This window comes from Trachurus trachurus (assembly GCF_905171665.1).
Source record: "Trachurus trachurus genome assembly, chromosome: 13".
In the NCBI taxonomy this organism is placed as follows: domain Eukaryota; kingdom Metazoa; phylum Chordata; class Actinopteri; order Carangiformes; family Carangidae; genus Trachurus; species Trachurus trachurus.
The window spans coordinates 4,516,380-4,531,747 of record NC_139892.1 but is presented as its reverse complement, the minus strand read 5'-3'; the positions used below and the strand labels follow the sequence as shown (position 1 = coordinate 4,531,747).

Below are 15,368 nucleotides of genomic sequence, written 5' to 3'. Positions count from 1 at the left end.
AAGAAAGAAAGAAAAAAAAATGTCCCCATTAGGGGGGGTGGTGGTGGGTTTATAATTAAAAAAAAAAAAAAAAAAAAAAAAAAAAAAGACTGTAAACAGTGTGTAACTGTTAATACTAACTATAAATATTCAAGACAGCGATCATTTTGTTACTCTAAGTACTCTAAGTAACTAAGAATTTGCCCCCCCCCCCCAAATTCACTCTTGTTACCCCCTGTGCCCCCACCAGAAAATACTCTGGATCCGCCCCTGATCACTACAGCTAACTGGGCTGCATAGAGTTACTCATTGCCTTAAGTTGGTTGTTTTTTAAATTCTGCTTTTGTGCTGTCATTATGGGGTGTTGAGTGTAGATTGATGATGTGTGTGTATGTTTATCACATATACATAAGGATGGCATCTTTCTTTGTGTCTTATCTTATTTAAAGTAAAGATCGGAAGGAACTAAGTGAGTAGAAAGAAGAATGTTGTAACTGTGAAGCTTATTATTTATTTGAGTTAAACAAGAACAAAATGATTGTACAGAAACACTTCTGTAAGCACCTAAAACTATTAATTAGATACACACTTTGTTACTCTAGCTTTGAGAATCTGTGTCTCTATGAATCCACAGTGGTAGCGTTGGCGTTGAGGATCTACAGATGCTGTATACTGACCCCTTGTGTCTAAATAATGCCCCCCTCCCCTCTCCTCTCAACATGGGTACATGAGCAGCTGAAACAGTGGCAACCTGACATTTTAACAAATGTAAAAAGGACAGCGCTGCCTGGTGTGTTCTGAGCGCTGTCCTCACCACCAGCTGAATGTGAGCTGATAGAAGAAGTCGAAGCTCCGGGACAGGAAGCTCTTCTCCATGACGTGAGGCTGGACGCTCACCGCGTAGCCCTGACTCTCAATGTCCATCTTGATGCAGTCCAGCAAGTCTTTAACAGAGGGCTCGGCCTTCCATGGCCCGAACGTCACCACAGACTCCTTATCCGCCCCCAGGTTGTTGATGGCGTTGTCGTAGAAACCCAGATCCTCCTCCGACCGTAGTACACAGATCATGATGGTGGAGTGGCGGGCGGCGATGGCCTCGGCTCTGGCGATACGGATCAGCACCTGGACCAAAAAGGACATCATCTACAGCCAAACAGTCTCTCCTTTCTGTTCTGGTGGAATTTTTGAAGTTCTATTTCACTGTATTTTAATTCAGCTGCTATGAAAATCATACAGGTGATGTGCATCTCAATAAATGAGAATACATTTATTTTAATTGCAATGATTTTAAAGGGATATGCCAACTTATTTTTTTAACGTATCTTGCCTCACTCCTGAGTCCATGACCAGCAGATAGACACCATCCTTTCCACTGTGCGTGCAGTAACAAGGGAGATAGAGCCGTATCGCCTGTAATTAGCTTAGCTCAAACACTGGAAGTGTATAGGTAGTGTTAGCCTGCCTCCACCTAAAGTCATCAGAGAAACTCTTCAGCAACTCTAAACGGACCGATCAGAGCTGACAAAACTCTCCGGTAAGGCATCTTGAGCGGTCAAATGCCGCTAACGGGACGAGATCGGTCAAAACGGAGGGTTCAAGCAAAGACGGTTTATTTTGGTTCAAGCTAGCTACATCGAGGGTAGGTTAGCTTCCTATTTCAAAGTTAAAGCACAAATTCTATCGTCATGGTTTTCTGTATGTAAAGGGCAACAGGTGTTTTATTTTGTAAAAAGTAACCGGAAGTGTGTTGGTCACAACGGCTAGCTTGAGTAGCGCCAAATTCGTCCGAACAAAATCGTAAACAGCTGGTATTTAGACAAATTAACGACACACTGCTGATCTAAACGGCTACTTTCTCGCCTAAAAATGTTTGAAAAGTTGATAAAGTGATATATTTACAGAGTTTAGAGCTAAAATGAAATCAGCTTCTGACTGCTGATTTCAGCTTGGGTAGGAGGCAGGCTAACACTACCTATACACTTCCAGTGTTTGAGCTAAGCTCATTACGGGCGATACGGCTCTATCTCCCTTGTTACTGCACGCACAGTGGAAAGGATGGTGTCTATCTGCTGGTCATGGACTCGGGAGTGAGGCAAGACATGAAAAAAAAAAGTTGGTGTATCACTTTAATTGTGATGGTTCTGGCTTACATTTAACATGAGGTTTCCAAAAAAAACGATGTAAGGCTTTTCATTAAATGTAAGCCATAGTCATTACAATTAAAAACCTATGAAAGGGAATTGTTACTAAACTCCTTTGTGCATTTATTATACAATGGCAATAAAGTTATCTCATCATATTCTATCTAGTTTATTGAGATGCACCTGTATGTATGGACAACATTCAGTCTTCTGTAGCTATTAGGTGTAAACATAGAAGTTATTGATCAGCATTAGTGACTGCATCTTACCTCGATGTTTTCTTTGTAGTGGGGGACTCTGGAGAGGAACTGCTGCCTCCCCACCAGCTCTCCAAACAGCTGGGGAGTTTCCCCCAAAAGTTTGACCAGTGGTTTGATGTTGTAGTGCACTGCCTCCTTGTAAACCTGCACACACACACACACACACACACACACACACACACACACACGCACACACACACACACACACACACACACACACACACACACACACACACACACACACACACAGATTGGTCCGAGCTCTGATACCATTGTACGTATTATAAATAAGGTGGGTTACTATGAACATACAAATCCATTGTTTATAAAATCCCATGTTATGAAATTTAATGATTTGGTTTATTATAAAATAATGCAAATAATGTATAAAGCTAAATTAAAGTTACTCCCTGTCGAAGTACAAAGGTTTTTCTCAATACATGAGTCAAAATATAATTAGCGTGATGTTTGTAAATTTGTTGTACAAAAAGCGAGAAAAGAGACTAAAAGGAGATGTTGTATATCTGTTGTGGGAGTTAAACTATGAATGATGCTAACCTGGATTTACCAATGTGCAGTTCATTTTCGGTTTACAAAAAAAAAGTATGCAGGGCAATTTTTGAAGACTACAAATGTTAATGTTTATTTGGTTTTTTTTGTTTTTTTTCTGATATTTAAAAATGTATTTACTACTATATATTTAAATACTGTTAATCTGATTGATTCTGGTCCTTTTCTGGTTTAGTTTTGCTTTTATGTTTGTTTGTTTTCTTGTTTGTCTGTTTTTCTCTCTGCTATTTACAATATATTTAAATACTGGTAACCTTATTGGTTCCGGTTTTTTTTTGTTTGTTTGTTTGTTTTTTTCCTCTGGTTTAGTTTAATTTAGTTTGTTCGTTTTCTTGTTTGTTTGTTAGTTGTTGTCTTATGTTTTATATTGTAAGAATGCTGGGTAGCTTTATTTGGTATGTAGGACAGGCATTAATATAAGCATTATGCTTCTGCCTGTGCCTTTAGTTTTCAGTCACTATTTTGTCGATAATGTTTGTGTCGATAATGTTTGCTATTGTGTGATGTGACTGAATTAAGAATTTCAAATCAAATCAATCAATCAGTTGTAAAGAAGGAGGTCAGCTGAGACGGATTCCCACGTGCACACACCTCCTGGATGTTCTCCGAGGGCAGCTGCTCCGACCTCAGGAACTGTAGCACGGCTCCGAAGTGGGAGCCGTCGCGGTCGATGAAGTAGCGTCCTCGATCGTCCGTGCGGAGTTTGGGCTGTCCGCCGAACATGTCGGCCAGCTGGGAGTCAGGGTGTTTCCTCAGCGTGCTCAGTAAGGTGCTGAACAGGTGACCGCCCACGTTTAACTGCACCACAGGAGAGTGCTGTGGGGGGAGAACATTCATTTACCTTGCAGCTGAATGAGGTCAAATCAAATGGAAATGGTAAAGGGATAGTTCACCTAAAATTCAAATTTCACTCATTATCTACTCACCCTCGTGTCGACTAAGAGCTGTGAGAATTTTCCTCCGTAGAAGAGTCCTCCGTTCCTTCTCTGAGTTACGGGGGGGTCCGTGCAGCAGTATTTGTCCATATAATGGTTGTCAATGGATACCAACTTTCTTCGTCCAAAAAGACACACCAAAAAACATCCAAATACCTCCATAGTGCTCGTCTGTAATGTCCCTCTTGTATTGAAGCCCCGACATGAGAAATAGTTCCGCCGGTCAGTGCAAATCACGCGAGATTTGCACTGACACAGGAAGAGCAGTGAACTGAGACACTGGGAGCTTCCGCTACAAACAAGCTTAAAATATAGACTTATTTAATTTTTTTCAGAACAATTTCTCATGTCGGGGCTTCAATACAAGAGGGACATTACAGACGAGCAGTATGGAGGTATTTGGATGGTTTTTGTATCTTTTTGGACGAAGAAAGTTGGTATCCATTGACCACCATTATATGGACAAATACTGCTGCACAGACCCCCCCCCCCCCCCCCCCCCCGTAACTCAGAGAAGGAACAGAGTACTTTGAAAATTCTCACAGCTCTTAGTCGACATGAGGGTGAGTAGATAATGAGTGAAATTTGAATTTTGGGTGAACTATCCCTTTAACAAGTAAAAAAAAAAAAAATTGCTTATTACCTACATACACACCCATCAGTGTGTCCATGCACTACTAGACGGACAGATATAGGGTGGCAACTAACGATTATCAGTGATTCTTGTGATTCTTATTTCAGTTTGAACTTTTACAAGTGAGCAAGTGCAATAACTCTTCAATAATAAGGAGGTGAAATAGAAAGTGCTGGTCAGACATGTCAGGGGGCTAGTAAAGGTGTTTGGAGAGGAAAAGGTCCTCGAAGACAGAGAGACGTCCTGCTGTGACCAAGGCAGTCAGCAGTGAGATTGAAGTAGACCCTCTGCAGGTGAAGACCATGAGGTTAAAGGGATACGCCAACATTTTTTTCCCCGTGTCTTGCCTCACTCCCGAGTCCATGACCAGCAGATAGACACCATCCTTTCCACTGTGCGTGCAGTAACGAGGGAGATAGAGCCCGTATCGCCCGTAATTAGCTTAGGTTAGCTTCCTATTTCAAAGTAAAAGCACTTCTGTATGTAAAGGGCAACGGGTGTTTTATTTTGTGAAGTAACCAGAAGTGCGTTGGTCACAACACAATAACAACACGCTGCTGATCTAAACGGCTACTTTCTCACCTAAAAATGTTTGAAATCTTGATAAAGTGATATATTTACAGAGTTTAGAGCTAAAATGGTTTCGGCCCGGGTAGGAGGCAGGCTAACACTACCTATACACTTCCAGTGTTTGAGCTAAGCTAATTGCAGGTGATACGACTCTATCTCCCTTGTTACTGCACGCACAGTGGAAAGGATGGTGTCTATCTGCTGGTCATGTTCTCGGGAGTGAGGCAAGACACGAAAAAAAAATGTTGCCGTTAAGGGCCCATATTATGCAAAATCCACTTTCTACTGGTTTTGTAGCGGTTCTATGTGTTCACGTGGCCTTTCTATGACGCCTGGAGGTGAAAAAAGTCTGTTCGCTACATTAATGGATTGCTTCGCTTTTTTTGAGATTGTGTCTCCAAACGGGCGAATTGGAAGTGCTGTGCTACTTGATGTCACGAGGCACCGTACTTCCTTATCCTCCCCCTGGACCAGTCTGGAAAAACGCGAGCTCCGCCCGCTGAGACTTTTCTGGAACAGTGACAGTCAAGCAACATTGGCACATGTAGCGAAAACCACACCCTCTCCACTTTTAGATTGCTGAGATTTAGAGCTGCAGATTGATTTGGGGACAATACACTACCAATACAATATGGGTGGACAACTTAGACCCATGTGAAATAGTTGAAAAACAGCATAATATGGGACCTTAAAGTATAAACAAGTGCCTGCTAATTACTGGTCCCAGTGTTCAGCTGTTGCCAAAGTGCTGACTGACAGAACTATCAAGGAGGCTTCAGGTTCTAATGTGCTCACAGTCCTTTGTTTGACATCAGTCTGAAATGACCAGTGTGGACTCAGAGTGATGTGGGAAAAGTGCCCTGAACAAACTGATGCAGAGGATCAAATGACAGTGCACCCACTGTGTAACACAACACTTGAGTAACTTTCCACACAGACACACACTGAGCAGCTACAAGGAGGGTGGTGGCATGAGTCACCTGCACCTTCATTTGTTTAGGTTGATAAGACACAGTTGTGTTATCAGAGACATGTTCACAGGATCAATCACAGTACTGACAGCTGCTAGCTCCTGAAGCTGCAGACAGAGGGCCAGCCACGGGACAGAAGACAGAGGGCCAGCCACGGGACAGAAGACAGAGGGCCAGCCACGGGACAGAAGACAGAGGGCCAGCCACAGGGCGGAGGGCTAGTCACGGGACAGAAGACAGAGGGCCAGCCACGGGACAGAAGACAGAGGGCCAGCCACGGGACAGAAGACAGAGGGCCAGCCACAGGACAGAAGACAGAGGGCCAGCCACGGGGCGGAGGGCTGGTCACGGGACAGAAGACAGAGGGCCAGCCACGGGACAGGGAGCCAGCCACGGGACAGAGAACAGAGGGCCAGCCACGGGACAGAAGACAGAGGGCCAGCCACGGGACAGAAGACAGAGGGCCAGCCACGGGGCGGAGGGCTGGTCACGGGACAGAAGACAGAGGGCCAGCCACGGGACAGAAGACAGAGGGCCAGCCACGGGACAGAAGACAGAGGGCCAGCCACGGGGCGGAGGGCTGGTCACGGGACAGAAGACAGAGGGCCAGCCACGGGACAGGGAGCCAGCCACGGGACAGAGAACAGAGGGCCAGCCACGGGACAGAAGACAGAGGGCCAGCCACGGGACAGAAGACAGAGGGCCAGCCACGGGGCGGAGGGCTGGTCACGGGACAGAAGACAGAGGGCCAGCCACGGGACAGAAGACAGAGGGCCAGCCACGGGGCGGAGGGCTGGTCACGGGACAGAAGACAGAGGGCCAGCCACGGGACAGGGAGCCAGCCACGGGACAGAGAACAGAGGGCCAGCCACGGGACAGAAGACAGAGGGCCAGCCACGGGACAGAAGACAGAGGGCCAGCCACGGGGCAGAAGACAGAGGGCCAGCCACGGGACAGAAGACAGAGGGCCAGCCACGGGACAGAAGACAGAGGGCCAGCCACGGGGCGGAGGGCTGGTCACGGGACAGAAGACAGAGGGCCAGCCACGGGACAGGGAGCCAGCCACGGGACAGAGAACAGAGGGCCAGCCACGGGACAGAAGACAGAGGGCCAGCCACGGGACAGAAGACAGAGGGCCAGCCACGGGGCGGAGGGCTGGTCACGGGACAGAAGACAGAGGGCCAGCCACGGGACAGAAGACAGAGGGCCAGCCACGGGACAGAAGACAGAGGGCCAGCCACGGGGCGGAGGGCTGGTCACGGGACAGAAGACAGAGGGCCAGCCACGGGACAGGGAGCCAGCCACGGGACAGAGAACAGAGGGCCAGCCACGGGACAGAAGACAGAGGGCCAGCCACGGGACAGAAGACAGAGGGCCAGCCACGGGACAGAAGACAGAGGGCCAGCCACGGGGCGGAGGGCTGGTCACGGGACAGAAGACAGAGGGCCAGCCACGGGACAGAAGACAGAGGGCCAGCCACGGGGCGGAGGGCTGGTCACGGGACAGAAGACAGAGGGCCAGCCACGGGACAGGGAGCCAGCCACGGGACAGAGAACAGAGGGCCAGCCACGGGACAGAAGACAGAGGGCCAGCCACGGGACAGAAGACAGAGGGCCAGCCACGGGGCGGAGGGCTGGTCACGGGACAGAAGACAGAGGGCCAGCCACGGGACAGAAGACAGAGGGCCAGCCACGGGACAGAAGACAGAGGGCCAGCCACGGGGCGGAGGGCTGGTCACGGGACAGAAGACAGAGGGCCAGCCACGGGACAGGGAGCCAGCCACGGGACAGAGAACAGAGGGCCAGCCACGGGACAGAAGACAGAGGGCCAGCCACGGGACAGAAGACAGAGGGCCAGCCACGGGACAGAAGACAGAGGGCCAGCCACGGGGCGGAGGGCTGGTCACGGGACAGAAGACAGAGGGCCAGCCACGGGACAGAAGACAGAGGGCCAGCCACGGGACAGAAGACAGAGGGCCAGCCACGGGGCGGAGGGCTGGTCACGGGACAGAAGACAGAGGGCCAGCCACGGGACAGGGAGCCAGCCACGGGACAGAGAACAGAGGGCCAGCCACGGGACAGAAGACAGAGGGCCAGCCACGGGACAGAAGACAGAGGGCCAGCCACGGGGCAGGGAGCCAGCCACGGGACAGAGAACAGAGGGCCAGCCACGGGACAGAAGACAGAGGGCCAGCCACGGGACAGAAGACAGAGGGCCAGCCACGGGACAGAAGACAGAGGGCCAGCCACGGGGCGGAGGGCTGGTCACGGGACAGAAGACAGAGGGCCAGCCACGGGACAGAAGACAGAGGGCCAGCCACGGGGCGGAGGGCTGGTCACGGGACAGAAGACAGAGGGCCAGCCACGGGACAGGGAGCCAGCCACGGGACAGAGAACAGAGGGCCAGCCACGGGACAGAAGACAGAGGGCCAGCCACGGGACAGAAGACAGAGGGCCAGCCACGGGGCGGAGGGCTGGTCACAGGACAGAAGACAGAGGGCCAGCCACGGGACAGAGAACAGAGGGCCAGCCACGGGACAGAAGACAGAGGGCCAGCCACGGGGCGGAGGGCTGGTCACGGGACAGAAGACAGAGGGCCAGCCACGGGACAGAGAACAGAGGGCCAGCCACGGGACAGAAGACAGAGGGCCAGCCACGGGGCGGAGGGCTGGTCACGGGACAGAAGACAGAAGACAGAGGGCCAGCCACGGGGCGGAGGGCTGGTCACGGGACAGAAGACAGAAGACAGAGGGCCAGCCACGGGACAGAAGACAGAGGGCCAGCCACGGGGCGGAGGGCTGGTCACAGGACAGAAGACAGAGGGCCAGCCACGGGACAGAAGACAGAAGACAGAGGGCCAGCCACGGGACAGAAGACAGAGGGCCAGCCACGGGACAGAAGACAGAAGACAGAGGGCCAGCCACGGGACAGGGAGCCAGCCACAGGACAGAAGACAGAGGGCCAGCCACGGGACAGAGGGCCGGCCAGGCCGTCAAAGACTGTCAGCCATCTGCAAACTGAAGGCTCTGTATGTGGCCTCCATCTCCTTCTGTTGCTGTATCAAAGATACATCATGATCCAACACATTCTCAAGTACTGTTCAACACACACACACACACACACACACACACACACACACACACACACACACACACACACACACACACACACACACACACACACACACACACAACCAACCACCACAGCTTCCAAAATAACTGGCCTCCCCCACACCACACCTAACAGATCTACAGGGCCATCACACACCCAGTAAACACTCACCTCCCCCCACTTCCCTCAGGACACAGGTGCAGTACACTAAGGTGCAGAAGAGCTCGCAAAAGGCCTGGATGAACAGGCCAGAGTGTGGACTCTTCTGCATTGTTGTTGTGTGTACACTCATGTGCTGCAGGCTATCATGTGTGTTTTGCCCCAGTGTTACCATCTGCTTTGCCCTTGTGGTGGAATGATGAGGTTATGTGAAAAAGAATTTCCCTGGGGCGCCGTGTGGCACAGTGGGTTGAGCAGGCGCCCCATATGCAGAGGCTACAGTCCTCACTGCAGTCGGCTCCGGTTCGAATCCCGCATTGGGCGGCCATTTACTGCATGTCATTCCCCCACTCTCTGCCACCCACTTCCTGTCTCTCTCAACTATCCTATCAAATAAAGGCAAAAAGCCCCCAAAATAAGAAGAATTTCTCTAATAAGGGACAATAAAAGTCTAAAGTCTATACAAACAGCTGGCTACGAGTCCCTGCATCAAACTCAGCATCTTAAAAACGTCATATGATATAACACCACTTCAGACTTGTAATAACAATATTCATAGCAGGCATGACAGTTCCTAAACATCAACTACACACAGAGCTGTCAATGAAGGCTCAATAAGCACAGTGTTATGTAATGTCTCTGGCTGCAGGTACCAGACTATATGCTGTATTATAAAAGACACATCATCAGGTCCAGAACCACGGCTGGAGTTTACGCAAGGCCGTTGTATAGGGGAGAAAGGTGATGATAATTCTAGGGGCCCAGTGCCCAGTAGGGCCCACAAAAAACACAGTAGTCTAATCTTTGTATGACTCAATTATTCTGCATAAGACCCTGACTACACTGCAAAAACCCAAAATCTTCCCAAGAATATTTGTTTTATTTCTTGTCAAAATGTCTAAATTTTAGTCAAAACTAATCTCTTCCCACTTAAAATAAGACTCATCACCTAAAAATTAACTTGTTTTTAGATCATTTTCACTTGTTTCAAACAAATTTTCACAAGTAGAAAAATCTGCCAGTGAAAGCATGTTTTTTGTGCTTGTAATAAGGAAGAAAAACTTGTTCCACTATCAGATTTGTTCTACTTATTCCAAGTGAAAATATGCTTGAAAGGAGTAAAAAGTGTCAAAAAACAAGCTACTTTTAATATGATGTGTCTTATTTTAAGTAGGCTATAATGAGATTTGTCTTGACTAGAAATTCAATTTTGACTAGAAATAAGACAAATATTCTTAGTAAGATACTTGAGTTTTTGCAGTGTAATGCTGCATTAGCATCAAAACTAAGTAGGCTAAATAATACATGATAATACATAGGTAGTTTAAGAAAAAAAAAACTGGAAAAGTTAGGGGGAGGGCCCACTTTAGTATTCTTTAAGGGGGCCCAGAATTCCTAGCAACGGCCCTGACTACATGTCCTTCACCATCTTCCCACAGCTTTTGTCTCGTCAGGTTCTTTTATCCCCTCAGACTAACTGGGCTGTTAAAGCTGCCACACAGGGCAGGCGCTGAAACTATGTGCAGAGAGGAACTGGTTGTGCAGGAACATGTAGAAGACAGGTGAGCCTCAGTCTGTCCCCAGTGTCCGCTCTCCGGCTGTGTGCGGTAAAGAGGACGCTTGTCTTACCGGCGCTGGGTGTGCTGGCTGCTTCTCCGGTGACTTGTAGTCCGGCAGACTCATCCTGACTGGACTCGGACTCGCTCCCGTCGGGAGCTGGAAGCCTTCACACCGTCCGGTCAACAGGTGGAGGGAGGCCACTAGACCAGGTCCAGGGGGCGTGGCCTAACCCGGACCTGAGACTGTTCCTACCTCACACACCGACCGACGGCCTGATGGAGCATTTCCTCCTATCACTGAGCCCTCCCACACCGGAACAGCCCACTCAGCGCCACTAGCATATTCAGCTCCAACGATTCATGTCCAGTCATTCAATTTCACATGAGAAAAGATCATCTATGATTTAAATATTCATTATTACAGGAGCTCAGGACCACGTGATAGAGAGATGAGGATTCCATGTTTACAGTCATATACATACCACATATTCATGAGGGGAGCTAGAACCAGGAAGATGCTTCACAGTCAGGTAGTCAGGAAATGTCACAATGGTGCAAAGATGGAACTTAAGGGGAGACACTACAGGTGAATAGGGTAAAACATTTAACATGAAACTTCCCAAGTTTATCACTGACATTAAGACAAATATTTTTCGTTTTACAAGTTTTGTCCAATTTTATGTTTAAATATGTAAATGAGGCAATATCTAATGGAATATGCTCTAATTTGCATACATTTCCAAAACCGAAATCTGAACAATGGATAAAGCCCCTTTCAAAATTCTTTCATTTTGTTGACATATTAGAGTCAGAAGTTTTTACAGAGGGGATTTTGGATATCTCTTTTTATCATTTTGTAAATGAGAAAATACTGTCACCAGCCCTAAAAAATCTAATTTTGCCATATTTTTAGTAATAAAATGTTGTATAAATGAGGCTGTGAATGATATATCAACAGTCCCCTCTGTAAAAACCTTCAGAATATAGACAGGAATAAAACTGGAAGGTTTGGTGTCTGCAAGTGCTGCTGAAGTGGAGATTTCTAGCTCAGAGTCTGAGGAAAACTTATTGAGAAAACAGCCTTTAAAGAATTTCCATAGATTGTCAATGTAAATCATACTTTTACAATTGGTTGCAGATACGGAGGAAATGACAATTTTTGGAGCCTACATCATTGTTCAGGAGAGAGAGCTTTACAATGACACCTGACATGACATGGGTCAGACAACAGCACAGTGTGTCACAGTAGTTAACTTTTGGTGAATTTAGGAGAAATCTACCAACAAAAGAGACAAAATGAAGTAAAACTAGAAAAAGCATTTCCAAAAATGGAAATGGTGTGAATGCTGAAAGCCATTGCTGAACCATGCTGAATTAGCAGAATAAATTGACAAAGACATGCGGAATGGCATACAAGAAACATGTCCAAGGAGGGAATTGAACCCACAACTCTCAGTACATCAGCCCACTGACCTAACCACTTCACCATAGTTAGATTCAATAAGAGAAGAGTAAAAGAAATCCATGTATAAGAGGTCACTGACTTCTGAAGAGAGGTTGAGACTTTGATGAATGTGAGATTTTTCAATGATGCTTAAAAGAAAGAAAGAAAAGAGTATAAATGAGCCATTAGAAATTTGTCTACAGATGAGAATTTGAATGAAGTCTCTATCAGAAAGTACCACATGAATGAGGCAGGAATCAAACCCATGGCCTCATGATCAATAAACCTTTACTCTGCCATTTCACCACATAGAGCACACACCTAAACATGTTGTCAATGATTGTGATGATGTGCTGCAAACTGTGGCGCTTAACGAACACCTGTAACCAATTGAAGGTGGGGGAGGAGAGCAGAATTCAACATAACATAACAAGAGTGCCCCTCTTGGATTTGAACCAGTGACCTTGAGGTTGGCAAGCAGCCACCTTACCCATTGGACTACAGACAAAGCTGTGGAGAAGGGAGGTTGAGACTTTGATGAATGTGAGATTTTTCAATGATACTTAAAAAAAAAGAAATGAGCCACAACAAGTAAGTAGAGGACCTTTTTTGTGACTTGTGACTATTTTTTTATGAAATCAAACAAAGTATAATGCCCATTCCAGCGAATTAAAAAGTTGAGCTCCTGCTACTCTGCTGTGAAATAAATTGCATTGGGCTGAATGGCAGAGAGAGAGGAGGAGGGAGAAGAAGAGGGGGAGGAGGGAGAAGAGGAGGAGGGAGGAAGGAAGGAGAAGAAGAGGAGGGAGAGGAGGAGGAGGGAGGAAGGAAGGAGAAGAAGAGGAGGAAGAGGGAGAGAAAGAAGGCGGAAGGAGGGAGAAGAAGATGAGGAGGAGGGAGAGGAGGAGAACGAGGGAGGAAGGGGGAGAAGAGGAGGAGGAGGAAGAGGGAGGAAGGAGGGAGAAGAAGAGGAGGAGGAAGAGGAAGAGGGAGAGGGAGAGGAGAGAGAAGAAGTGGAGGAGGAGGAGAGAGGAGGGAGAAGAAGAGGAGGGAGAGGGAGAGAAAGAAGGTGGAAGGAGGGAGAAGAAGAGGAGAAGGAGGAAGAGGAGGAGGAAGAGGGAGAGAAAGTAGGCAGAAGGATGGAGAAGAAGAGGAGGGAGAGGAGGAGGGAGGAAGGAGGGAGATAAAGAGGAGGAGGAGGAAAGTGAACTTGGTGGAGACATGAAATGATGTGGTAATGGTTTAATTCAACCAGTTACTCTTTCTAAAAAATATGTTGATGTTCATCTGGCCTCTAAAAAATAGAGGAGGACCAACCTCCTCTGACTCAATAGAGAGCCTAAGCGGAAGCAGGAAGTAACGGCGCCATGGGACCTCAACTCTGAAAAACTCACCATTCAAATGAATGAGACTGAAAATTTTATTTCGTGATCCGATTGAATTGCGCCATGAGAAAAAAATATGTCCTCTACCTGTTTAAAACATCACGTTTCATGAAGAGAAATCAGCCGTTTATCATAAAACGGCAACAGAAGAATGTATTTTGTGTAAAGACCGCTCCACGGACTACAGATCTGTGTCCCACAGAAAATACGTCACCAACTGACACGGGAAAGGGCGGCATTTGGTGTGTGACGTCACCTACGCGACTTGTAGTCTTTCTGCTTACAGATTCTTCTGAATTGTATTCTACAATAGCTTTACAACAAACTGCTGATTTCTCGGGATGAAACGTGATGTTTTAAACAGGTAGAGGACATATTTTTTTCTCATGGCACAATTCAAATGGATCACGAAATAAAATTTTCAGTCTCATTCATTTGAATGGCGAGTTTTTCAGAGTTGAGGTCCCATGGTGACCGTTACTTCCTGCTTCCGCTTAGGCTCTCTATACAAGTACAATAGTTGATCACCACAAAACCCCTCCATGTGCTAATGATCTGATTGAATACACCTGTGTGGCAGCCTGCACCATGGTGACTAACTGTGTGTGTGTGTGTGTGTGTGTGTGTGTGTGTCTCTTGATGGCCACCTGCACAACAGAGCAGGAGCAGAACAGTCAGTTTTGAGCTCGGCGCAGCTCTCCTAATGACAGCCAAAAAACAGAGAACCGTACCTCTTATCAGAATGTGGTAGAGACTATCTGGGCAAGGAGACCTTCCTGAGCATTCTGATGTGCATTAAATGTTTGTAGGACAAATACTTTTCTTGCCGTCGCAAGGTAGAAAAGGGGGGCATTTCTGTATTTCTAAAAAAATCAGCTCCTACTTTTATATTGAAGTGGATGAGCCACTGGAGCGGGTCTAGCTGGACAATTAGGCTCACTGAGACAATTCTGTAAGTCTGTCTGCTGTTTTGAGCACATCAAATGAGACACGACAAGTGTGGCTACAAACCGGTGAGGAAATCATGTGTCTAGAGTTTAATTTGTGGCCGTGCTGGCAATTTATCCAGAAAAAATCCTGAATGTTTTTTCGATCCCTCTCACTCTAACAATGATGTCACTCACTCTGACCCGACCCCATACACACTCATTGAAAAGTGTGAAATTTGTCAGAAATCCTCATGTGCTTTTAAAGGATTTATCTCAAAAACGGTACAAGCTATGAAAAAGTTGTAAATACAGGATGAATACATTAGAAGTTTGTCTACAGCTCAGAATTTGAATGAAGTCTCTAGCTGAAAGTATGTGGACGCTTTAAAGGCTGAAAGACGTAAGAAGATTTGAAGAGTTTCAAGACTGTTCCAATGCATTCTCTATGGGGGAAAAAAAACAGAAATAGTTGAATATTGCAAAAAGTATGAATAGTTGAAAAGAGAAAAGACATAGCACACCTGTCCCGAAAAGGCTGAACATTTTGATATTTGAATTGTTGAAATAGCACAAAGTATGAAGGACTAGTTACATGACGAAGAAAGGCAGAAAATGGCTGAACCGAATAACAATAGTGTGAATGCTTCCAGCATTCACACTAATAACCACCTTAATGTGGTTTTTAGAGCACCCCCCCCCCCCCCCCCCCCCCCCCCCCCCCC

General features: G+C 47.1%; 1 protein-coding gene across 1 annotated transcript; it reads right to left on the bottom strand.

Moving 5' to 3' along the window:
* Positions 1-788: 788 nt before the first annotated feature.
* On the bottom strand, positions 789-11,045 carry kctd14 (potassium channel tetramerization domain containing 14). Its single transcript, XM_083985026.1, has 4 exons — positions 10,959-11,045; positions 3,542-3,766; positions 2,390-2,524; positions 789-1,101 (listed from the first exon to the last, which is right to left on the bottom strand). Exons 1-4 carry the CDS (start codon positions 11,010-11,012, stop codon positions 790-792), a joined length of 726 nt encoding a protein of 241 aa, XP_083841152.1. The 5' UTR covers positions 11,013-11,045; the 3' UTR covers position 789.
* Positions 11,046-15,368: the final 4,323 nt, after the last annotated feature.